The 25,000-nt window shown below is 41.4% G+C and overlaps 1 protein-coding gene across 4 annotated transcripts in view; it reads left to right on the top strand.

Moving 5' to 3' along the window:
• Positions 1 to 25,000, top strand: part of LOC107570612 (LIM domain kinase 1-like) — a 41,242-nt gene that overhangs the window by 3,667 nt on the left and 12,575 nt on the right. The window contains exons 2-3 of one of the 4 annotated variants that reach the window (XM_016256853.1): positions 652 to 751; positions 17,007 to 17,145. In XM_016256853.1, the coding sequence (XP_016112339.1) occupies positions 652 to 751; positions 17,007 to 17,145 (239 nt within the window). Of the gene's footprint in view, positions 1 to 651; positions 752 to 6,240; positions 6,301 to 8,490; positions 8,735 to 17,006; positions 17,146 to 20,894; positions 21,014 to 25,000 lie in introns of those variants that run through there. The other 3 variants (XM_016256856.1, XM_016256855.1, XM_016256857.1) reach the window with 3 other exon arrangements.

The following is a 25,000-nucleotide window of genomic DNA, read 5'->3' as shown; positions in this document are numbered from 1 at the left end:
AAACCAGGGCTTAAATACACGAGAGATAACAAGGAAACAAGGGACACATGGAGACAATCAAGGGCAACGAATTAGAAAAGAAACTACAAAATGACTACAAACTGCACAGCAGACTCAGGAGACAAGAACTACAGCAGTCCAAACGGAAACAGCTAAATCAGGAGCATATCCCTGTTGGAAAAACAGCACATGCTGGTTAGGGATGTTTTGAAGCATGCCAGCTGGTTATGAGCTGGTTTACGCTGGTCCTAAGCAACTAGCTCCTGCTCATAACCAGCTCAAACCAGCTGCCATGCTTCAAAACATCCCTAAACAGCATGTGCTCTCTTTCCAACAGGGATGACGGTCATCAGCGGATGAAACACTGTTAAAGGGATAGTTCACCCAAACATGAAGAATCATTTTCTAGAGTTGCTCCAAACCTGTATAATGTTTCTGTTTCTGTTGAACACAAAAGATATTTTGAAGCATGTGTGTAACCAAACAGTTACTGGCTCCCACTGACTTCCATTTTGAGTTGATCAGCATTGGTTAACAACCCTGAAAGCTACCAGCAGTCGTGCCTGTGGATAATGCACACTTTCTGTTTTCGATAGGAACTGCTGCTTTGCACATGTGTGTGCTGATGTGAGTGTGTTGTGTTTGTTGCAGCCGGCGGCAGGTTGCCGGAGTGTGCGGGCTGCAGACAGCGCATCTGTGATGAGCAGTACCTACAGGCCCTGGACACGGACTGGCACACGCTGTGCTTCAGGTAAGAGCTGCGCTGCGTCTGGAGGAGCGATCCGTCAGCGTGACAGGACACTGTTGTTCTGACTCTGAGTTTGCATATCACCAAAGCTGTTTGCATTGCTTCCTCTCAGTAGGCTGCTGCTACACAATCTGCACGACTACCACAAGACTTTTTCTTTTACCCGAGATGTGAATTTAGAGTTCAAATGATCAGATAAAAAAAACTCTGTACCACAAAGTAATGTTAAGATCTTCTTTGTATTGAGTTGTCCCGATACACAAGCTGCCATACAGTGCAACACATGACTCTGAGACGCTTGTCACTGACGCCGTCAGAGCAGAACTCAAAAAAGAGAAAGTCCAGAGAAATGTTGATTATAAATGCCATTCAATAAGAAATGAATTCCATTTGATACCATGTTTATCAATAAAATGAACAAAATAAATGAATATAAATGGGTTCGTTTTAATAACCCGAATGTTTGTGTGCTTATTAGAGTAAGGCATTGTTAGCTTGAGTTTCCTGTCATTTATTTTTTTCTTCACTCACTATGTAGGCAGCACGCAGCGGTTTAAAACAGCACTAGTGTGTTCTTTTGCTCTGCTCGTGTATTTTATTAAACCTTGAAAAAACCTAAAAAGACAAACTAGTGCTGAGCGACTCATTTCTTGCCCTAGCATTGGGAGTAAGACGCTTACAGGACAGATAAGCGGCCTTTGTTTGGGCTTTTTCTTTATAATTGCTTCTTTCCCAATAATCCATCAGGCTGTTGTTTGGTCAGCTGTTCGTCTGTGCCGACGACGAGAATCACATGATTCAGCACATGATAGTGATCGGTTCCTTCTACCAATCACTGGAAGCTGTTTGTGTCACATGATCCCAGGTGTGTGGAGGCCTCTATCTGAGCGCAGAGACTCTTCACAACGTTCTGCTGTGCTCATGTGCCAGTCACAGTCATGAGGCTTGTCGAAGCCAAACACCTACACATTGCGAAACACACACACAACCCACTCACATGTTCTATTCTTTATTCTAATATTTGACTAGTCTGAGTGGATCTAACAGGAATAGTCATGCTAGATGCCGTCTGATTCGCTGGCTTTAAGCAATATCTGCACAGGATTTCAGAAGTTTGTTGGGAAACTGTGTTTTCAGGGTACCAGGCTCATACTATAATAACACTTAACAACAAGTAATATATATATATATATATATATTATTTTGTTGTAATTATGTGTGATGGTAGTATTTTTTAAAATAAAAATATTACTTAAAATTAGTTAATTATTAATGCTATTAAATAGTACATAAAAACATTAGCGTGTATTCTTCAAATATTGTTCAATTATGCAAACATTGCATTAAAAAGATCAATTGAAAGTAATTAAATAACAAAGTAACATTACACAGAATAAGTGGCAGGTCTGCTGCACTTACACTGCAAGATGTAATGCACAGATCTGTTTTGCAGCATGAAAAATTTAACTTTTATTTAAATTATGAATGCCTTATACACAGAAATCAAGCAAAAAACGCTTCATAATCAATGAAGCTGATATCACTCAGAGGTAGATGAAGTACACAAATCAAGTACTTGAGTAAAAGTACAGATACCCTAATAAATATTACTCCAGTAATAGTATTAAGTACTACTAACAGCTGCAATCCGCTCAATCCAGTTTGCGAATGAATGGTTCAGTGTGATTTGTGAAATGATTTAACAGGCTCATTGAAAAGAATCAGTTTGTTCACGAATCGGACACCGCTATCACATCTCGTGTGTGACGATTTCTCAACAAATAACATCGTTTTTATGAAATGTAGTGGAGTAATAAGTACAATATTATGATTTGGAATGTAGTGAAGAAAAAGTAAAAGTTTCCCAAAATAAAAATACTCCAGTAAAATACAGATGCTTTGAAAATTGTACTTAAGCACAGTAACGAAGTAAAAATGCCACTGATATCACTTCAGCTCACCGACTGTCTGAAAACTTCCATTATAATCAAAAATCTGTCTATGCTGCACTATTAATCTCATATTTACATTGTGTTTAAACTGAAACGATCCGCGAGCACAGAGCTGACCCTGAACAAACTCAGTGTATTGTGTGGATTCTGACCTAAACGCTTCTGATTGGTCATTGCATTCACACGCTCAACAAACATGTCTGTGATTGGACGCTGCAGAAACGCGGTGTAAATAGAAACCATTGATGCTCTTCACACAAATACACACGAGAGCGTTTGAAAGCAGCTGCTTATCAACGGGTAACGGGTTATGTTTTTAATATTTAAGTATCGACTTGGTACCGAAGTACTGGTGCTTTTGAAGTCAGTCATTTGGATTAAAAACTGATGAAGTGTTTTCCAGCCGTTTATGAAGAGTGCTGGTCATGTTTGTCTGGATCCGAGCTCAAGCAGACAGTCAGAGTCCGTGTGTGGAACGCCTCGCCGCGTCATCTCTTCCCTGACAACTTTGCTCTTGTTTTCTGGTGTGTCGTATTGCAGTCGGTCACTGAGTCACAAAGCTTTAACCAAATGCAGAAGCTGAACTTCCCTATAGTACTGAAACAGAGATCTGCAGACCTCGTCCTCATGTGGGATTTTCCATCACGTCTTTCATTGTCCAAGCACACTTTAATCCAGCGGATGGAGGATCAGTTCTTATTTGCATCCTCAGAACAGTCCAGATCCGCTTAGGTACCCGTGACTGAGCGAATGGCCGGATGTGTTTGTGATTGCCAAAGACTCGGTGCAATCACGACGTGAGCGTTAGGCTGTCTAATCATCAGCTCTGATCACGAGGGAATAATTGCATCAATGTGAGGTGATTAGCTGTGTTGTGTTTCATATGAGGCGATTTTTGCGGTCTGCCTGCAGCCTGTGTCAGCTGAGAGACCTGCGCAAATTACCCAGAGTTTTGGGTTTTACACTTTCATTTGCTCTTTTGATTTCATTCTGTCAGAATCTTGCAAATTCCAAATGTTTGAGGCAAATATCTGATGCAAACAGCAGTTAAAGACTCTGACAAAGTTTAATAAAGCGTCACACAAAAATGTGCTGAATGCTTTAAATCTATTTGTGTGAATTTGCCTGACTCTGTGCACTTGTGTTATGATCCTTATTATTGCACCAAGCAGGATTTGTTCCTGGATCAAAGTCTGTGTTGGTCAAGAACTTTGTTCATCACCAGGTTTAGTGAGAGTTAAGGCTGGAGGCTTGTGTAATATTTTTGGTGACTTTTGTCCTCCCTGTGATTTTAGGGATTGTTGATATTAGGGTTGGGGATTTCATTAACATCATGACGACTCACTCATGTGACTGTCAGCTAAATGTGGATTCACAACACAACTCCACTATCAGGAACAAAGCTTCTTAGTCCTGGAAAAACATTCCTGTTTGTCAGGTTTTAGGGACGGATTTGAGGGCTTGAACAGCATCCCTGGGGATGTGCCATTTCCCTCAGATTGGTGAGGCCAGGTGGTTAGTGGTTAGGGGTTGGTTAAGCAATATAAGGTATAGAGAACATGAATGTTGTCCCAGGACCAATAAAACAGTTTAGATCCAGAGACACTGGCACGTCAGCAAAAGCATTTCCATTGGGTTTGGAAATTGGCATGATAGTGAACCGAGTTTGAGCTGCCGAGACGGAGGACACTTGGCACGGACATCAGGTCCGAGGGAAAGAGAGGACTGTGGGTTTTTGGAGATCTGTGGCCTCAGCTGTGAGCAGAGAGAGGCAGAGGTTGAGTAAAGAGGTCACTCTGTCCCCATATGTGAGCCAAACCTCGACTAGGTGCATTTAAATACAGGAAATATATGCAAAAAATGGATTTAGTCAATTTTTTTCGCTTTTCTGTTTCAGTTCTCACTTTAAATATCAGTTCAGTTTTTTTCTCTGAGGTATAGTTCTGGTGGGATTGTAAGTCATGGAAGGGGTTGAAGGCTGTCATTGCAGACTAAAGCAAATCAACCACTGCCTTCCAGACAGACACAAGTGACAATGAATGAAGAACGTTGGTGGAAAACAGCTTTGTGCCCTGGTTTATTTGGAGAGCTGTAAGTTGTCCCTTGGGTGGGAAAACACAGTTTTCCTTGGAAGACATAAACAGAGCTTTAATTTCATGGGAAAATAGCTCTGATGCAGAATGCTGTGTTCCCCAACTCTCAGCAGGGGCCAAAATCACTCGACTTCACATGAGAAACTAGTCAGAGCTAATGAAGAAAAAGTGGGCATTCATAGCGTGGTTTAATACAGCATCCATCGCGCTGAAGACATCAGATGAGAGATATAATAAAAGCGTTCCGAGTAGTTTCTAGAGTGACTTTATATAGGAGATTATTGATGGGATATTGGGTGACTGATCGATGCGGCTCGGCTGCCAGCTGATATTCAGGATTGGAGTTTTGTTCTAACCCTAGAATGAGCAATAATAATGATGATGCTGGACTTAGCCAACACCAGTAATGCAATCTTATAGCTGGCTTTGTTAGAGCGACTGTTCCACACACACTAACAGCCCAGACCAGTTCATTATTCCCAGCATTAACCTCTCACCTTAAATCAGCTCCACATGTTGTAGTCGCTAAACGCATTACAGCTAGAATACTTCCAGTGTTTTCCAATGACATAATGATCTTTCTGACAGCGGCGTTCCCCTCGGAGCCCTGCTTCCTCCTGAGCTTTCTTTCTTACTTTCAGGGACTTCTTCTCTGCTGTCGTCGCCTTGTTTTTGTTCCCAAAAGGGTTTCAGACCAAATCTGCTCTGTAATGCTGCTCTGTGGTAATTGCCATAGTTAAAAACAGCAGCATGTAAATGAATTGATTTTCCATCCGTGCTGCTGGGAAAGTGCAGTGAGAGATTCAGGGACCTGGTAGAGTCGATCCATCAGTCATATGGAGAGGCTTCTCAGTGAGTCAGCGGTTCATCATCATCACAGGAGGTGAGGCCGCAGCGCTAGAAATAAAGCATCAGGATTGAAACCCTAAAGCCATCATAGTAAGATGATGATGATGATGGAAGTCAAGAATGACTCAGACAGGCCTTAGATTGATTCAAATCGATTCATCATGAGTTCAAAGCTTGTTTTTTGGCTTTTAAGATGAAAAAGAATCTGCTCACACCAGTCACTCATTTGTCAGATGGACTGCGCTGCATGGTCACAGGAGCTGTGTGTATTTCTCTATTTATGTTATGATTTTGTGCTGCCCTCTTTCTTTCTCATCACATTTGATTCAGCAAGAGATTTGATTCAGAGATTCAGTAGCGGCGCTGGAAACACTGTCAAGAGTTAGTGTCTGTGTTGATGGAAGTGCTCGATTCTCAATCCTAACAGACAGTAATGATCTCAGGTCAGCCTGCTGTCGAGGCTGGGGAAGTACAGGAGGGAAGGACTGCCGGGTGCTTTGTGTCAGCACAGGTCAGATCAGCTGACTCCAAACACGTCTGAGGAACTACACGTGCTGCTTCACTGTCGTTCACACACATCTCATTCAGCAGTCAGAAAGAGCAGTCTGATTCATCCACACAAAACCACTCTGATGGCGTTCCAGTATCGCAGAGGAAGGTAGGACGAGTTTGACTGAATAAACACAAAACCTCCAATATGTACAGCATTAAATATCGCTTAATACTGTCATATGGTAGGACCGTGGTTTGTTGATGTATGGTTAAAGGTTTTGGATGCTTAACCCACACTTAAAAATGTTTGAGTGTTATTGCATTAAAACAGTGTTTTGATGATTTTAGTGGATGTATGAAGCAGACTAACCGCAGGTGTAGTTCATCACGCGAACACGTTTTATTACAGCACAGTACTTCTGGTCTCAGTGTTGTCTGAACAGTTTATCTGTTGTTTTATCATTTAAAAGTAACACACTGCTTTTTATCAAGTGCCTTCCTTGAAAAAGTGCTATATTTATGTAAAGTATGTCATGTGGTTGATATTTTGCTAATGCAGTGCTTTTATTTCATCAGTTATTTAAAAGCTATAGAAACACAAAGTATGAAGGAATCCTATCATTAAAGGGTTAGTTTACCCAAAAATGAAAATTAGCCCATAAATTACTCACGCTCAAGTCATCCTAGGTGTATATGACTTTCTTCTTTCAGACGAATCCAGTCGGAGTTATATTAAAAATTGTCTTTGGTCTTTCAAGCTGTTTCATGCCACTCAGCGGGTGTTGCGTGCATCAGGCCAAAAGAAGTTAAATAAAAAGCGCCCATCCATAAAAAAGTGTCTCACACGGCTCCGGGGGCTGAACAAAGGCCTTCTGTAGCGAATCGATGCATATTTGTAAGACAAATATCCATATTCAAAACGTAATAATCACTTTAATGTAGCTTGCGCTCACAGTTGTACACAGAAGCAGCTCCGGGCGGATGACGCATGAGTTCAGCGCTGCGCATGCACCGGTGAGTCTCGTGAAAACCAACGTTTGTTAACAGGAGCAAACTGCTAACCGCCCGGAACTGCTTCTGTGTACAACAGTGCGTGCAAGCTAGATTCAAGCGATTATTACGTTTTGAATATGGATATTTGTCTTACAAATATGCATCGATTCGCTACAGAAGGCCTTTGTTGAGAGACACTTTATTTATGGATGGGTGCTTTTTATTTAACTTATTTTGGACTGATGCATGCAACACCCACTGAGTGCCATGAAACAGCTTGAAAGATCAGACTGTTTAATGCCAGAAAATGTTTAATATAACAATGTTTAATATAACAATGACAATGTTTAATATAACTCCGATGGAGTTGTTTAATATAAGACAATGTTTAATATAACTCGATTATTACGTTTTGAATATGGATATTTGTCTTACAAATATGCATCGATTCGCTACAGAAGGCCTTTGTTGAGAGACACTTTATTTATGGATGGGTGCTTTTTATTTAACTTATTTTGGACTGATGCATGCAACACCCACTGAGTGCCATGAAACAGCTTGAAAGATCAGACTGTTTAATGCCAGACAATGTTTAATATAACAATGTTTAATATAACAATGACAATGTTTAATATAACTCCGATGGAGTTGTTTAATATAAGACAATGTTTAATATAACTCCGACTGGATTCGTCTGAAAGAAGAAAGTCATATACACCTAGGATGCCTCGGGGGTGAGTAATTTATGGGCTAATTTAAATTTTTGGGTGAACTAACCCTTTAATATTATCAATAATAAAGTTACATTTTTACAGTTTCATAGATATATTTTAGATCACCAAACAGAAAATGTGCAGTGTGCAGAGACAATAACTGTAGCTGCACTATAGCGTTATATGCTGTAGATATCTCTAAACCTGACCCTATCCATTTCTCAAAGATATAAGCAGTATTAAGAAAAAGTAATTGTATTGTATTCTAAGGCTCTTTGAATTAGCTGAAATAATTTGGTGAAGTCTTATTCAACTGTGACTACACCGCTGATCTGTACGTCTGTAACTTTGTTCATACACACGATTTACGTTTTCAATGCTGTCGATGCATGAGTATTGTGTGTTTCAGTGTCTGTGCACGTGTGGTGGAAAAACACTCGTGAGCTTGGCACTGTAAGGACAAATATCAGCATATATGTTCACAAAATGAGTATTATCATTCTACAAGTCAAAATAAAAACCAAAAAACATTATTACAATGGTACACTGTAACACACAAAACAAAACATAGTACTGTCCCATAAAGTAGTGATCTTGGTGCTGTGTGGTGAGTATCAGTCAGACAGGAAGTGTGTGTTTGTGTGAAGGGAAGGGAGGAGAGAGCCGGGGTCATGGGGTCACAGAGTGAACACACAGCACAGGAAGTGCTCTCTCACACACACACACACACACACACACACACACACTCAGCAGCAGCAGCAGAGCCGTGTGGTGTGCTGTAGAGATGAGCAGAGTCCTGAGCGATCCTCCAGCAGCGCATCAGAAGGTGCGAGCGCTCCGGGGACAGATGATCTCCTGCAGGAACCAGCGCTACCGCCGCGTTAAAGGCACAGCGTAAGACCTTCAGATTTGTGTGTGTTTGGAGTAGAGCTGTTTGTGTGATTCAGATTGTGTGGAATTACCTAAATAATTAACTCTATTATTTGTATGGCACGAAACATATCAGTCGTGAGTATTAAGTGTGAATCTTTCAGTTGAAGTCGTTTTCGAATGGTTTGTGTGTCTGATGTTCAGTTCAGAAGGGTGTGTGTAAACTGTAGTTTCACTTCCGTTTTTTCCAGCAAACAGTGTTTCAGTCAGATGTGGTTGTGTGTGATGACTGTGTCTCTTAACCCTTGTATAGTTTTTGATACAGGACTTTAGTGTGACTTGAGTTTTTTGTCTGATAACTAGGTTGATCAGCAGTGTCCTTTCTCATCCTGTGTTCTCTTTCATGACTAGTCGTTTTTACTAGTCATCTGCTGCAGTCTTTCAGAACAGAAGGTTTGCTTTGTCACGCAGCATCAGGGGTGTGAGACCAAGACAGACATGCAGCGCTCACTTATAGTTTCTGTCAACATCATCGCATTGAAGGAATGTGCTAACATAACTGATGAGTTTATGAGGAGACTTTCATATTATGAGCAGTAACACATGAATACTGATGAAATTGACTAAATACTAAAACATTTTTACATGCTACAAGAGAATATAGGCATCATAATATTGTAATATGCAAGGATAGATACATATTCATTTTGAATTCTCTTTAAAAATGTGTATTGTTAAGTGAGATTTCACATTATTCATTACCATCCATTCTTGGGTGCGTTTCCCAAAAGCACCATTAGCCAACTATGGCCGCATGTTCCGTCGTTACCAACATAGTTCAGTGATTCGGTGTTCTCCAAAACCATAGTTCAAACTAACATTAGCAAACAGCGTCGCAAACTTACGTGGTAGGAACTACAGCTCTCCGCCTGTGGTTAAAGCATAATTTCTTGTTAGTAAGACATATGGACTTAAATAAATTATGCTCTTGGGCACAATAAGCAAGCTTACATGCAGTACAATCTATATCTTCCATCTATTTAAATACATATACATTTTAATCAATACATTTTAGCACGTCCTCAATAAGCGCCGTTTTTGAAGAGTGCGCATGTGCATAAATGCCTAAAGGAACCCCGGAGAACCTTGGAAATCAAATGAAAATGAAAATGAATCAAACATCAAATAAAGCAAAATGACAGGGAAGCAAACAGTAAATTAGTCATCAGGTGCCATGATCAATACAGTAGCATCTCAGAGATGTCTAATCGGTTAAATAGCAGAAGTTATTACTCCACCACATGCGTGTGACATCATTAACAACAGCCGTTATTGTTGAACTAATGTGGTTCAAACGACAGAGATGCGAGCGTGTTCGGGAAACAGTCGTGACTGGCTAGTTAGCTTCCACAACAATGCATCGTACTATGGTGGTTAATCAGTGCGTTACGTATGGGAAACGCACCCCAGGACGTGTTTATGGTGAAGTTAGACAAAAAAGACTGATGACTGTCTCTGGCGCACACAGTGTTGATTGGAGTACACATGTAGTTAGACAGTCTCGTGCTGTCTGTGCAGTTGAAATTATATTTCAGTAGTTTCCCATGCTAACGTGAGGTCATTTCAGGCTGTGATTGCATTGCATTTTTTTCTTTTCACCATCCTGGAGAAAATTCCAGATTGTTCTGACAAACCCCAGAGTTGTGTGGTAATTCTCTCCTGAATCGCCGTTGTTGAGAGACATTAACTGTGTCTGTGTGCACGCTGCGGTGTTGGGCCTGAGAACTGCATTTCAGCACAGCGTTGAACTGAAATCGTGTTCGGGCCCCCTCTCCCTCATCGGGCCCTTGGAATCGTCCTAACCCCCCACCCCCCTTACACAACCCACAGCATCACCTTTGTTTGCTTTGTATTACAGTGAACCAAAGCAGCACAGTTATGTCTAACAGCATGATTGCACTGATCTGAGCTGTACTCGCTGTACAGTGTGTGAGTGTAAACTGCGTTTGGCTTCTAGCAGATGAGCAGACGCATGCGCAGACTGAAGCTGGGAGACTACTGGGGAGGGTGGACGATGAATGCCATTACTCAAATAAATCTAAGCGCATCTAAATTTAGTTTCTGGTCAATGGGCAAAATGTTTTGTGATCTGATGAATGCAAATATAACTTTAATTAAAAAGACTGGTTGCTGTATCAAAAGCAAAAGGTGTTTCAAGCCAGTATTAGTTGAGGTAGTGTTGAAGTGTTAGTTACACACTTGTGCAACCAATTTATTTTAAGTCTTTAGTTTTTCGTATCTGTTTGTTTGATACATAACATTACACTTTTACATCTCAAAAATCTGCAGGGGTGTGTATACTTTCTTCTATACTGTAGTTGTTGAAGTTAGTCTTGATTACAGAAATCTGTCCAGTCAAACTGTATTATTGGTAGTATTTTTAGTGTAACTGCTAATGAGTCCTTATCAACAGTGAAGGATCTGCTCACGTCTGACGCTCTGACAGACAAAACATCGGTTTAAAACTATACAACACTTCATTATAAAATCCACAGCTCACGTCCTGCAGAAATCTGGGTGTATTTTTGAGTTGAATTTTGTGACCAATACTGTGGTTAAAACTAGTTTCTACTACTTAAGGTTAATGTTCTCGTCTAGAGATTTGTAGATGATCATCCATGCTTTTATATCATCTAGACTGGACTGTTAGGAATTTCTCAGTCATTAGTGAATCGGTCGCAGCTTGTTCAGAACGAGAAAGAGGGACAGAATCACTCCGATTTTAACATCTGTTCAATGGTTACCAGTTAGATATCGGATCGATTTCAAGGCACTATTAATAATTTTTTTAAAGTTTAAATGGTCTCGCGCCTTTGTCAGTTCTTGTTACTCTACATTAACCATTAAAGAATCTGAGATCTGCTGATAAACTATTGCTCCAGGAACCACTGACCCGACCGATCGGCCCTTTTCGACAGCCGGACCTCGGTTATGGAACAACTTACTGCTACACATCTGCTCTGCCTGCTCTCTGATCGCTTTAGAAACAGCTTTGAAGAAGCACTTTTATATCTTGGCTTCTGAGTCTGATTTAGGAGAGACCAAAATATCAGGTTTTTCTCTGATGCTGTGTTTTGTTAGTGTCTTTGATTGTACTGTAGCACGCTGGGCTGCTCTTGTGGCAGTAGAAATGTGCCCATAAGAAACTAAACTAAACTGGAGTCTGTCGAGTGTTTGATGTTCGCTGTGATCGCGTTTGGAATATTAATATGCAGACATCCCGTCTCTACACACCAATCAGTGATGACCGCGTTTGCATGTCTTGATGGTGGCTGGTTTGTGTATTAATGTGCTGCTTTAATCATTACATCATGTAATTTACAGCATGTCTACTGAAAGCCAGTGATCATCAAGCCGTCTGTCTAAACTGTATTACATCACGTCTACACTGGAACCAAGAGGAGTGACGTGACGAAACCAGAGCACTCCTGAAACGGTGTTCACTGAGTCTCATCTCTGCACACTAGATGCTGCTGTGTAGATGTATACAGAAACACGCCGAATCTCTAAATAAAGGTCTGTGTTGTGCGGCGGTTCATTTGTCTTCTGTGGGATCAGATCCAGATCTTGGCTGGACTGGGAGGGCAGTTCATTATTCCTCCAGACTGACAAAATGAGAACCGGAGCAATGCATTCTGGGAAGGGCTTAGTAAGCACAAAGAAAGCGCTGGCATGCAAAACCGTTCCCACAAGACACCCCCAAAATGCAAAGCACGTCTAATGCTGTTAAAGCACACAACCTGAGAAAACAGCAGGCAAATCACAAAACATGCTGTTCTTACAGTGAAGCTTTATGATATCTGGTTTATCATTCGTTTGATGAGAGGAATCTGAGCAGCTGGTTTATACCAATCAAATTAAAAAAATTAAAAAATAATTTGAGATGAAGCACCTTTTCTCTTTCACTAGGTTGCACTTGTTTTAAACTTTTAAATTCTTTTTTTTTTTCTGTGTATGACACCCTGAACATGTAAGAATGACACAGAATTACTTGGTTTCATGTTTTTATTGTTAAAAATCCGTGTTTTTATAGGGCTTGTGTGATTGAAGTTAATGTCTGCTGAATCTGAGCTTCACATGCTGTAAACGTGTCCAATAATGTGTTGTTTTGCACTAATGCGTTTTAGCGGTGTTTTTAGGTATGTCAGATATGACTGGGTTTGTTTTGTAGACCAGCAGTATTGAGTCACTCTTTCACTCTCACACAAATGAACATTTTCTGAAGATGTCATTTGTAGTATTGCTAGTAATAGTACCTTTGGGGAAATTCTGTCTCAGTGGGTTTCAACATGCGTTTTCACATAGCCAAATAATACAACATAACAACACAAACACAAAAGTGGCAGTGCCGCTGATCACCCACAATCCTCTAGCAAACGTCACTCAGTTGGTCTTCAGAGAATGTCAAAATCTGGTTGTTTTGTGGAGCACTTACTGTAAATGGGTGTTTTTTTCCCAGCTCCCCTGAGTCTGATGAGCTTTCATGACGAATAGAGAACTTTCCCTGGTGGGACGGCTCTGTGTTTGTGGTTACTGGTGAATCAAAGTGAAACTGATACTCAACACAGTCGGTCTTTTCCTGCTGTTACGGAACCTGCTGCTCTCACGGAGGACCCGGCTGATGTCGGACACTCATCAGGACAGGCCGGTGGATGCTTTTGAGGGATCGTCAGAAGTGTGTGTTGATGGAGTAACACTGAACCCCTCACAGAGCTGTGAAGCTCGAGTACAGCTATAAACTGACACGGTGTTTGAGTGTGAAGGAATGAGGAAACGTCTGTTTATCTGGAGCGCTGCTCGCCTTATCTTAGCCTTTCACTCTTTACTGCATACCTTACTCAACATTACCATAGTTACACCAAAACACTGTAGGAGCTGCAGTCATTGTGGCTAGAGTAAACCTGCGGGGAAGGGACATTACTCACCACTGTATTATTTATGCTTTTACTTTTATTTATGCTTTTACTTTAGTAACAATGACTGTAAACTTTGCTTGCTATGGTAAATCAAGGAGACCCGAGGAATGAAACACATTTTATTAACCATGTTCATATTCCTGATCCTAACGAAAGGATTATGTGTAGAAATCAATCAATATTTATTTTATTTATAACCATTACTGATTATTTGTGTTTATATGTCCAATAACTAATCTGTAGAAATTAGTATAGAATATATTTCGTGTCTCAACTGTAGCTCCTCTTACATGTGGCGTTCCCCAAGGTTCCATCTTTGGCCCAACTCTGTTTTCACTATACTTGTTACCTCTAGGCTCGAGTCTTAGGAGGCATGGAGTGTGGCACTCAAATCTATCTGCCTTTGAAGCGTACTGACAGGAAAGGTTTAGAAACCTTGCTTGCTTGTCTAAACAATATACGATCCTGACTGTGTTTCTCGCTTCTCAGATGTTTCTCCTGAGGAAAAGAGCCCAGTAATCTCACGTCTGTCTCCTGTTTCAGAGGAGATTTCAACAGCGTCTCAAACTGTTCTCAGATAGGCCAAGATTTACAAAGTCAAAAACGCAAATGTTTGAACTCAAATGTTTCAAGACCAAATGATCCGAGCTGCTATTGACGTTGATTTTATAACTCTACTCTTACTGGCTGTCAGTTATTGTGCTGTAAATATTTTCATTTCTGAAAAAAAGATCTGAGACAAACGGATAGCTGATAAAGGAAACTGAACTGAGATGCTGTTAGATCTCATGAGCTGCGAAAGAAATCCTCTGGGATGGGAGCACGTCCAAACAGCAAGCTGAAGTCATGTGTTCTGGTGTTCTGACCCCGGATCAGTATACGGGCGCTGAATGAAGTGCTCATCTCATGTAGGAGATGTGCTGTGATGAAGCGATAGAGAGGATGACCTCCTCACGCCAGCTCTGATGGAGAGATCTGAGACGGTGAAGTCAGACAGATCGAAGAGCGATTCACAGCATCCGGTCTGTCTCCGCTTTCATCATTAGCAGCTGATAAGAGAGCCCTGGGGATCACGGCATGAATTACCCAGCATCCCCCGCATCTGCCGCCAAACGCTTTCCTGTTCTCATCGGTCTAATGGAGAGGCCGTCACTGACAAACACTTCACTCTCATTCAGGCCAGTGCTTTATGTGCGTTTGCTGAGGGAAGCATGACTTTTTTACTATTGCTTAGTGATTCGACCAAACCCGAACACAAAGCATTAAACTACCACCCATGAATGATTCCTCACATTGACTTTATTTTATTTTACTTTCCTTTTCTAAGCTATCACACAGCAGATTCGGGCCTTGGCTTGCATTGAACAAGCACACAGCAGCGCTTCAGCATTGTGGACAAACAGCACTCTTTCTGAAGCTGGTGTCTGGGGTTTGACTGCTGTGACACTTTCTATATCTGTAGCCTGTGAGGAGAAACCGTGTTCTGCGGTGGTGGTTTGTCAAACTCTTGCTGCTGTTATTATCAGCACTGCATCTGCTATTATAAAGAATGATGAAGCCGCTGAAGCATGCTGCTTCTCTCCCTAATGACAGGTGAATTACGGCACACATCAGCATTCTTTGGCTTTCCCAGTTCAGTACAATAGGAACGCTGCAGTTCTTCCTTCTTCTAAAATAATCCACTTTATTTGCATTCTGTGAGGCCACATACATTAGCTGTCGCCCAGTGAACAGGAATTAGTTTACTAAAGCCTTTAACTGGGTTACTCACCGGTCTATAGAGCCATTGTTATCAGGACAAATGCGTTTCCTCGTCTCACATGAATACAGTGAGCTTCAAGTTCAGTTTACAGTAGTTCATTATTGACGGGGGTAACAAGGCAAAACATGAGCTTGAATAGATATGCTTTTACACGTATTCATTTAGCAGAGGCTTTTATCCAAAGTGTCTTGAGGAATGAGGACTCCTCAGCATCATTCAGAGCAGTGCAAGCTAGAACAGGGAGAGATTCGTCTGTCTGTAGGGTCAGAGGAACTACAGCAAATACTCCACACTTCATTCTCTTTGGCTACAACACCCGCAAGTGCATAGATGCTATTTTATTGTAAACATCTACACACTTCTGTAATGTGTCAAAGTTCAGTGGTGAGATCTAACGTTTCTCTTTTGCCTTGCTTGAGCTCATAGTGTTCTCAGATAGGTCCTGTGGCGTGTATGTGAGAGGGTAAAGCCTCTTCTTCACTGTGATGTGATGGCATGATACACATGATGGATACTCTCTACTAGGACTAGTAGTTGTACTGATTAACAGCTCACTCACCATTTTTGTAATAATGAGGCAAATCCATATGAGCAGGCGTGAGATGGAGGCTTCGGTCAGGAGGTGTTTGGCCTCCGTTCAGAGGTTGTGATTAAGGTTCAGAGGTCATTGAGCGGCAGATGGTCATTAATGAGCTGGACTCCCTCAGGCTCTCTTCACACACAGAGGACAGTGAGGTATCAACGTCTGGCTGCTGTTATGACACACACACACACACACACGATGGATGATCTGACGTCATGTTGATGCTCGTGTGTTTCAGTTTCTCAATGCATTGGCTCTGTCTCCTGTCAGCTCATCTCAAACATGTTACAGAGTTATAGCAGTATCAGCATGTTCTTTGCTGGTCTTATTCATTGTTAGAGTGCTAAACATAGTTGTCGATCCATCAGTAACAGTATGACAATGTACATTTCAATCACACCACTAGACCCTCTATTGGAAGAACGAGACCAATCGATTTGGTTCGTTTAATGTCTTCATGATGATTGGTGTCCTTGATATTTACGAACTGCAGTAACCGTTTTCTAAAAGCTCTAAGGCTCTTGAAGCTGTGCTGTATTGTGAATCTGTTGCGTATCATGACTGTATTCACATCGAAACACAACCTCTCATACCATATTACCTAATTCTAGTTAAATGAGGCTGTTGCCAAACAAACCTCAGAATTTCAAAGGATGACAGTCATTTCAGTTGGGATTTTTTGGCCAATCTCAGGCCTACATGGTCTGATATGTTGCTTACTAGCATTCGTACTCGTCAAACTGCTCCGCTGCCAACATACAAGAGCAGGCGTACAACATCAAGTGTATATATATATATATATATATATGTTATGACCCAAGTTTGACCAACATAAAAAGGCTTTCAAAGAAGTATAGTGAAACAAGCAGAGAGGAAGTTCCAGTGGTCAGGGAAAATACATGACATATGACAGAATGTTATTGGTGCATGAATTTGATCCGAATGCTGAGCTGTGCCCTTGTGTTTGATCTGCAGGTGCTGTGAGTGCGGCGCGTCTCTCTCACACTGGTACTATGAGAAGGACGGCCGTCTCTTCTGTAAGAAGGACTACTGGGCTAAATTTGGAGAGCTGTGTCATGGCTGTTCAGAGCCCATCACCACCGGACTCATCATGGTGAGTCCAAACCGTCCCAAACCCAATCTCTGCGTCTCTCCTCATCCTGCTGTCCGTCCTACGGTTTCTCACAGCCGCTCCAGTTACACGGCTCCCCAGCGATTCTCCATTCACACAGTCACTGCTGCGTATCACTCGTGAGCAAATCAACCGCACTCCTGTGTGCGTTCATGAAAGAGCTGCTATCTATAATTCAGATGCAGAGCTCATGAAGGGAGCGCTTGTGTGGCCTCTTGTTTTAATGCATTCACTGCTGGCTGGTTTATTTAGTGTTTCTACAAGAGCGAGAGCTGTTTATTTGACAAGAATCATTTACATTTACATTTGCGTTTTCATTAAGTTTTAAAACTCTCTTTTACATGCACAAGTCATACTATTTTAAAACATGATCAAAACGTTCCACAGATGTTGCAGTTTGGTTCCCCTACTCAAAATTTGTTAAATTATATTGATGTTTTGAGGTTGAAGAAAACATGCCAGGTAGGGATTTTATTTTATTTTATTTTAATAATAATAATAATAATAAACACTTGTTGCACCAAACCTTGTTAAAACCTTTTGAGTTTGCTGGTTAGTGAGCATATCTGTATTTTTTACTTTCTATTTTTGCAGCACAACATTCCTTTAATGGTATGCAATTTTGTATGAATTCAAACCCTTCTCTGTTGTTTTGGATTTTAAAAAGAAACTGCATATGTGGATGAATGTTACCATATTTTCTGCATATATGAAATAATAACATGACCAGCGTTTCCTCCCGAGGGCGAGGGGCGACAGATTCATATAATTTGTTCTCAAGAAAACCATTCATACAGATTGAACCTTTACCTAGTTTTAGTTCCTTCAGTTCTATCTTTTTGTTGAAATAGAGCGCAAGTGGTTATTACAGAGCCTGACAAGTTACACAAAATGAGACAGTTGCTTGCGTTTTTCTTCTTTGTTCCCAGGTTTTAAATTCAGAGTTTTCATGTTTACCATTTTGATTTCAAATGAAGTTTAATGAACTGGAGGTGGGTGAGGAGTGTGATGGAGGGTGATATGATTATTTTGAACAAGGACATTTGATTACCACAATTAGGCTACATTTACACTTGTGCATTTTCGTTTTAAAACGCATAACTTTTGCTACGGTTACGCCTGTCGTTTACACTACCCTGGGGTTTTTGACTCTCGAAAACGGAGACTTTTGATAACGCAGCAGACGGGGTGCGTTTCAGTGTAAACGGACCAAAACGGATTCTTTTGAAAACGATGCACATTCTCTCTGCGTATGCTTGACGACCGTGTGAACAGAGTAACATCATGCTCATTGTGGTACCTGCATGAATGGTCATGTGACCTGTGTTTGGTTGTGTGGACGGAGAACGTTTCTGAAACAGTGAAAACGAGAGTGTAGACGAGTATCGTTTTCATTTTCAAACGAAAATGCACTAGTGTAAACAGGGCCTTAATTAATGCAAAACATCTTAGAACCGTTACAACCCACCTGAGTAGTAAGGTTGTGACAGCAGAACTCTTCACATTCATTTACTTATTACAACGGATTACATCAATGTCTGAGCCACTCTGCGGTCTGTCTGTCAGTATGTCAGTGATCTCTCATCAACACTGACTCTCTGCTGGATTTATAGCCTGCGTTCGGCTGTTCAAAGTTTGACCCCTTTTGGTTTTGCTCAAAGAGTTTCTCGCTGTGAATGTGCTCCTAATGGAACTATAAAGCAGATGGCCGAGTCTGTGGTCTGTGTTTTTATGTATAAAGCATCTGGCCTGCTGTGGCCGCAGTGCTGGCTGCGTCTGCATCGCTCACCCACTGAGTGATTTAGTGGCACACAGACCGCCTCTGGCAGTGCAGTTCAATAATCAAACTCCCCGAGCTCGGCATAAGTGAATTAAAGATGGCTCAGCATGCACTTCCTGCATTTGATTGACAGACACACATCTGCTGCAGCCTCTGAGGACCCATCTGCAGATGAAGGTCAGGTCTGTAGACAGTGCGTCAGCTCCTGTGAAGAGGAAGAGGAAGAGGAAGAGGAAGATTCTGCTGCAGGGACCTAGAAAGAGAGCATCAAGCTGCAAACTTGACTTGTTAGCAGTTTAGAATTTGAGAAGTTACGCTTGAACAATAAACAATAAAAATACAGACCTTAGTATACGGCATGTTTCATTTGATAGGAACAGAAATAATGTTACATTGAAAAGTTTTAAAATGTTGCATTAGCAGAATGATCAGCACTGAATTGCAGCACACTAAATGTGTCATCACATTCAACATTCAAGTTGTCTCCTTTATTTGTATAGCGCTTTATACAATACTGACTGTGTCAAAGCAGCTTTACAGAGTCAAACAGCAAAATAGGCTAGTTTGTCAATGATAATAACAGAGTCATTTCCCAGCTAAAGTCAGTTCATTGATGATTCAGTGATTCATCATCCAGTTCAGCTCTCTTCTAGTGTCTGTGCTATCAGTCAAGCGTCAAGCCAGAGGAACCAGAACTCCATCGCTGACAGAAATGGAGGAAAAACCTTGGGAGAAACCAGGCTCTGTATAGATAAAGCTCTATAAGATTCTAAGGCAATCCCAGAATGCATTGCAACTAGGTCAGGGTTGGCAGAGTTTCCTTAAATGTTGATTTATAAATATATTCAATTAAATTCTGAAATGTGTTGATAGGAAATGTTAATCGAATTACAAACTGACCAACTCTTGTTTGTTATGTGTTTTTGTGCCTGCAAAACTATTGAATTGCTAGCAACATGCTAACGTCAGGCAGAGCATTTGTTTGTGTGGTGACCGTTAATGGAGATTCGGCCCATGAAGAGCGTTTCAAATCATTCACTTGCGAGGTTCCATGTGGGTTAAAAGCTAGCCTGCTTCACCAGACAGACTCTTTCTCTGTGAGGAGTTACTGTAATGAAATCACCCTCACTCCCTACACATCCCACATGAGCGGATCTTCACTCGAGCTCATTCTGTGGAAATCCCTCCTCATTCAGAGCCATCCAGAGACACGATCCCATCAGCTTTTGCTCAGTATTATCAGTTTCTCTTGCTTACTCATGGTGATAAAGGTTCATAAACAAATCTGTCCGGATCTGCCTTTGTTTACCTACAGCTGATCTGGACCCTCCTGCTAGTTTGACTGCCGTGACTGATTTCAGTCATTTGTAGTGAAACTCAAGTGTTGAATGTGTGTGTTGTTCTGTTTGGAGTAGTGCGTTTCCTCATTCCTCACTAGCTTCACGTCTTATCACAGAGCCACTGACGGGAATATCTTGATTTCTGGGAACATTAGTGTTGCTGTAAAATTCTACAGGATGAGGGTCTGTTTGTGAGAAATGCATTGTTTCTGTCTGTTACCTGACCGGTTCCTCCTCATGTTCTGGTCTGTAGCAGCCTAGTCTCCTGAAGTACACTGCATGTGCTGGGAGCTGACTGAGAATGGCAGTTTCGGTCTGATTGGCTGATAATTCAGGGTCTTGCCGGCCTGCTTTGCCAGAAAGAGAAATACTCAAGAGCTTTGATGAAGGCACTTCAGATGACTTGAGCTTTGCTGCGACTGTAGTAACACAGCTGAAGCTCCTCTGAGAGAGGTTGGGTCGAGTGGGGGAGGAGTGTGTGTGTGTGTGTGTGTGCGCGTGCTCGGCAGGAACTGATGAAGTCACCCGCTCAGAGAGAGAGAGAGAGAGAGAGAGAGAGAGGGAGTGACACAGAGCTTTCTGAGATGAGCTCAGTGCTGGGTGTGTGGCTGTGTTTTGTTTTCGTGCCGCATTCGCTAGAATGATCTGCACACTGTAGCTGGTGGTCATGGTCGGCGATGTGTTTTACTGGGGCTTCTGCTGTCTGAGACTCTGGAAGAGAGAGAAGAAGGTAAGCCAGATGGGAGTTTACACATGTCTGTGTCAGTTATAAGGACCTGCATTTCATTCATGTTCAGTTTAGAGGATAATGTTGCGCAGGTATATAATGTAAAAGGCACATTCAGTTTGACTCTGATGCTGATTTAACAAACATTATCCTTTAATAACATTCAAGCACGTCTTTGGATGAGAAGCTATTCTCTTTACAGTTTTCATCTTAATTCAGTTTTCATCTTAATCGATTAGGTGTGAAGCTGGATGTTCACAGACGTGATGACCTGGTTTATTCTTCATCTGATCACACTCAGATCAAATGATCATTCTCACATTGTTTTCTGTTAGGTTCATTCTGTGTCTTCTGACATCACAAGATATGGCAAATTCATGACCTAAAAGAACAGTCATAAAGTCTTCTAATTCTTGAGAAAAAATATTGTTCCGTTTAAATCGAATAGATACAGCATCTTTCATCTTTGGATCCCATCCTTGACTAGTTAACCGGGTCACAGTGTTTGTGTGTCACTGATGTCTGAGGCTCTCTGTGTTTAGAGCTGCTGATGCTGCACTAACAGCACAGTCACAGTAAAACGGGCTCTATGAGGAGAAACCCACGACAGTTGTGCTGCTAAGGCTGTACTTGTTAATCTGCTGGAGCTTTTTTGGTACTTTTGAAATCTGGCCGAAAAAAAAGAGTTAAAATGTGCAGTTTGAGTTGGTGCAATACATATATTAGCCATAAAACTGTGCATCTGTAGAACTGCTGTGCAGAGTAGACATCATATTTAATGGGATGCTTTTTAAAACAGTGCTGTGAGGACAGACATACAGTAGGTTTAATAGCTTAAGTGCTTTATTGTCATTTGTAAGTCTCTTTGGATAAAGGAATACATGTGAATGAGGTACAGAATTACAGACAGTTTAATAGTTTGTTCTGTCTAAGGTCGAGTGCAGTTTTCAGAGCAGATCTATCAGACTGGACGTCTGTCCTCAGGCCTTCATTATCATTCATCAGTCACACATGGCGCTGGCTCTGATCCGGGTGCTGCGATCGAATGTTGTGTTACATCAGCAGGAAAAGCGTTCATCCCCGACGATAGGATGCTTGCAGGGTTTGTGATTGTGGCAGATTTCCCCGTGAGCTGTAGTTTGTGTCCGGCACCTCAATGACAGCGTTTCAGTCATAAGATGTCATTAATCAAACTGTGTGTCGATGAATAGATGAACAGCTGCCAATAGCAAGTGAGTGACCTTAAGGTGCTGAATTCCAGTCGTTCTTATTTTAAATATCACTTTTGAAATCACACCTCCCAGTTGTTTCCAAACTTACATCTCACATTGTTTTCTGTTAGGTTCATTCTGTGTCTTCTGACATCACAAGATATGGCAAATTCATGACCTAAAAGAACAGTCATAAAGTCTTCTAATTCTTGAGAAAAAATATTGTTCCGTTTAAATCGAATAGATACAGCATCTTTCATCTTTGGATCCCATCCTTGACTAGTTAACCGGGTCACAGTGTTTGTGTGTCACTGATGTCTGAGGCTCTCTGTGTTTAGAGCTGCTGATGCTGCACTAACAGCACAGTCACAGTAAAACGGGCTCTATGAGGAGAAACCCACGACAGTTGTGCTGCTAAGGCTGTACTTGTTAATCTGCTGGAGCTTTTTTGGTACTTTTGAAATCTGGCCGAAAAAAAAGAGTTAAAATGTGCAGTTTGAGTTGGTGCAATACATATATTAGCCATAAAACTGTGCATCTGTAGAACTGCTGTGCAGAGTAGACATCATATTTAATGGGATGCTTTTTAAAACAGTGCTGTGAGGACAGACATACAGTAGGTTTAATAGCTTAAGTGCTTTATTGTCATTTGTAAGTCTCTTTGGATAAAGGAATACATGTGAATGAGGTACAGAATTACAGACAGTTTAATAGTTTGTTCTGTCTAAGGTCGAGTGCAGTTTTCAGAGCAGATCTATCAGACTGGACGTCTGTCCTCAGGCCTTCATTATCATTCATCAGTCACACATGGCACTGGCTCTGATCCGGGTGCTGCGATCGAATGTTGTGTTACATCAGCAGGAAAAGCGTTCATCCCCGATGATAGGATGCTTGCAGGGTTTGTGATTGTGGCAGATTTCCCCGTGAGCTGTAGTTTGTGTCCGGCACCTCAATGACAGCGTTTCAGTCATAAGATGTCATTAATCAAACTGTGTGTCGATGAATAGATGAACAGCTGCCAATAGCAAGTGAGTGACCTTAAGGTGCTGAATTCCAGTCATTCTTATTTTAAATATCACTTTTGAAATCACACCTCCCAGTTGTTTCCAAACTTACATTAACACAGGCAACATACAGGATGAGTCAGCCTGTCTGTGAGTACAGCTAAACCACAGGTCTCTGTTTATTTGTGGACAGTGATCGTTTTGTGTAATGAAAGGTTAAAAACATAGGACATCAGCGCATGTGTATGACGTTCCCACTCATTGATCCAACATCTACAATCAAAGTGACTGATTCAGATCCGGAAATGTTTCCAGGCACTGAATCAGAACGAGGGGTCCTGTATTCATGTCTTCTTTCCTAAAGCGAATCGTGTGTGGCTCATTGTGATCGTCCATCAATGACACAACAGAAGATCTCATGAGGATCACATGCACTGTGGAATCTTCTGGAAACTGTCCTTATCTGAAAGCTCAGTTACAGTATGGGGAGAGATGGGGGATTTTGGCTGATTTATTTTGAAAAAATGTCTATAGTTGACATCAGGCAGGTGTTCGCTGATGAACTCATAATTGACACATGCTAATGAGGGACTCTACAGGCAGGAGAAGAGCTGAGTTTTGTGTAGATGTCTTGTATTGGTTCATGGAAACAGTGGGAGTTGTGGTTGTTCAGATGGACAGTAGCTGTAGCTGTGGGTGGAGATGTGTTGTGTATTTTCAGACGCGTTCGGGTGTGTGTTGGTGGTCTGTCAGCTCTGTTTTCCGTGTTGGTTGAGCGTTTGTGAAGCAGCTACTGAAATGAGGAAGCGGTGGGCAGTGACGTTACTGGAGGAGACATCACATTTTCCCCTCTGAAGATGTCATTCACACATGAATTAGGGTTCAAGTTCTTTCTTTTAATTCAAAGAAATGGACAGTCTCTGCCAAACAATTTAGTATGCGTCTAAGATCATGTCTTCACACTTATTGTGCTGTTTCTTATTTGAAAAACACCAGAAAGCTGTTGAAGAAGCCGAAGCCAAAACGTGGTCTTACAGTATGGTTGTGTAACGACGTTTCTCAAAATTATTTGGTCACATAAGTCAGCCTTCAAAATCTCTAAATATCATTCAGGGTTCGTACGGTCATGATCACTCTATTGTGATGTAGACACACGCATTTTCTGTAAAGCTGCTTTGAAATGATGTGTATTGTGAAAAGCGCTATACAAATACATTTGAATTGAATTGAATAGTTTTACTCATTCCTGCAGTTTATTCAGTTTGTGTGTATTTCTGTACCTGAATGCTACTGTTAGACTGAAACAGTTTCCTAAATGAAGTTCAGGTCCTGAGTTTAACTCAAGTCAAGTCAAGTCACCTTTATTTATATAGCGCTTTTAACAATACAGATTGTGTCAAAGCAACTGTACAGCATTAATTAGGAAAATATTGTGTCAGTAATGCAAAATGACAATAGTAAACACTCATTTTTCAGTTAAAGGCAGTTCATCATTGACTTCAGTGATGTCATCATCCAGCTCAGTTCAGTTTAAATAGTATCTGTGCAATCAAGTCGACGATATCGCTGGAAATGAAGTGTCCCCAACTAAGCAAGCCAGAGGCGACAGCGGCAAGGAACCAAAACTCCATCGCTGACAGAATAGAGGAAAAACCTTGGGAGAAACCAGGCTCAGTTGGGGCGCCAGTTCTCCTCTGGCCAGACGAAACCAGCAGCTCAATTCCAGGCTGCATCAAAGTCACATTGTGCAGAGGACTCATCTGGTTCCTGTGGTC

This window comes from Sinocyclocheilus grahami, unplaced genomic scaffold (genome assembly GCF_001515645.1).
Source record: "Sinocyclocheilus grahami isolate Dianchi unplaced genomic scaffold, SAMN03320097.WGS_v1.1 scaffold1483.1, whole genome shotgun sequence".
In the NCBI taxonomy this organism is placed as follows: domain Eukaryota; kingdom Metazoa; phylum Chordata; class Actinopteri; order Cypriniformes; family Cyprinidae; genus Sinocyclocheilus; species Sinocyclocheilus grahami.
The sequence above is the reverse complement of the archived record's forward strand: the minus strand, read 5'-3'. Positions and strand labels throughout refer to the sequence as shown.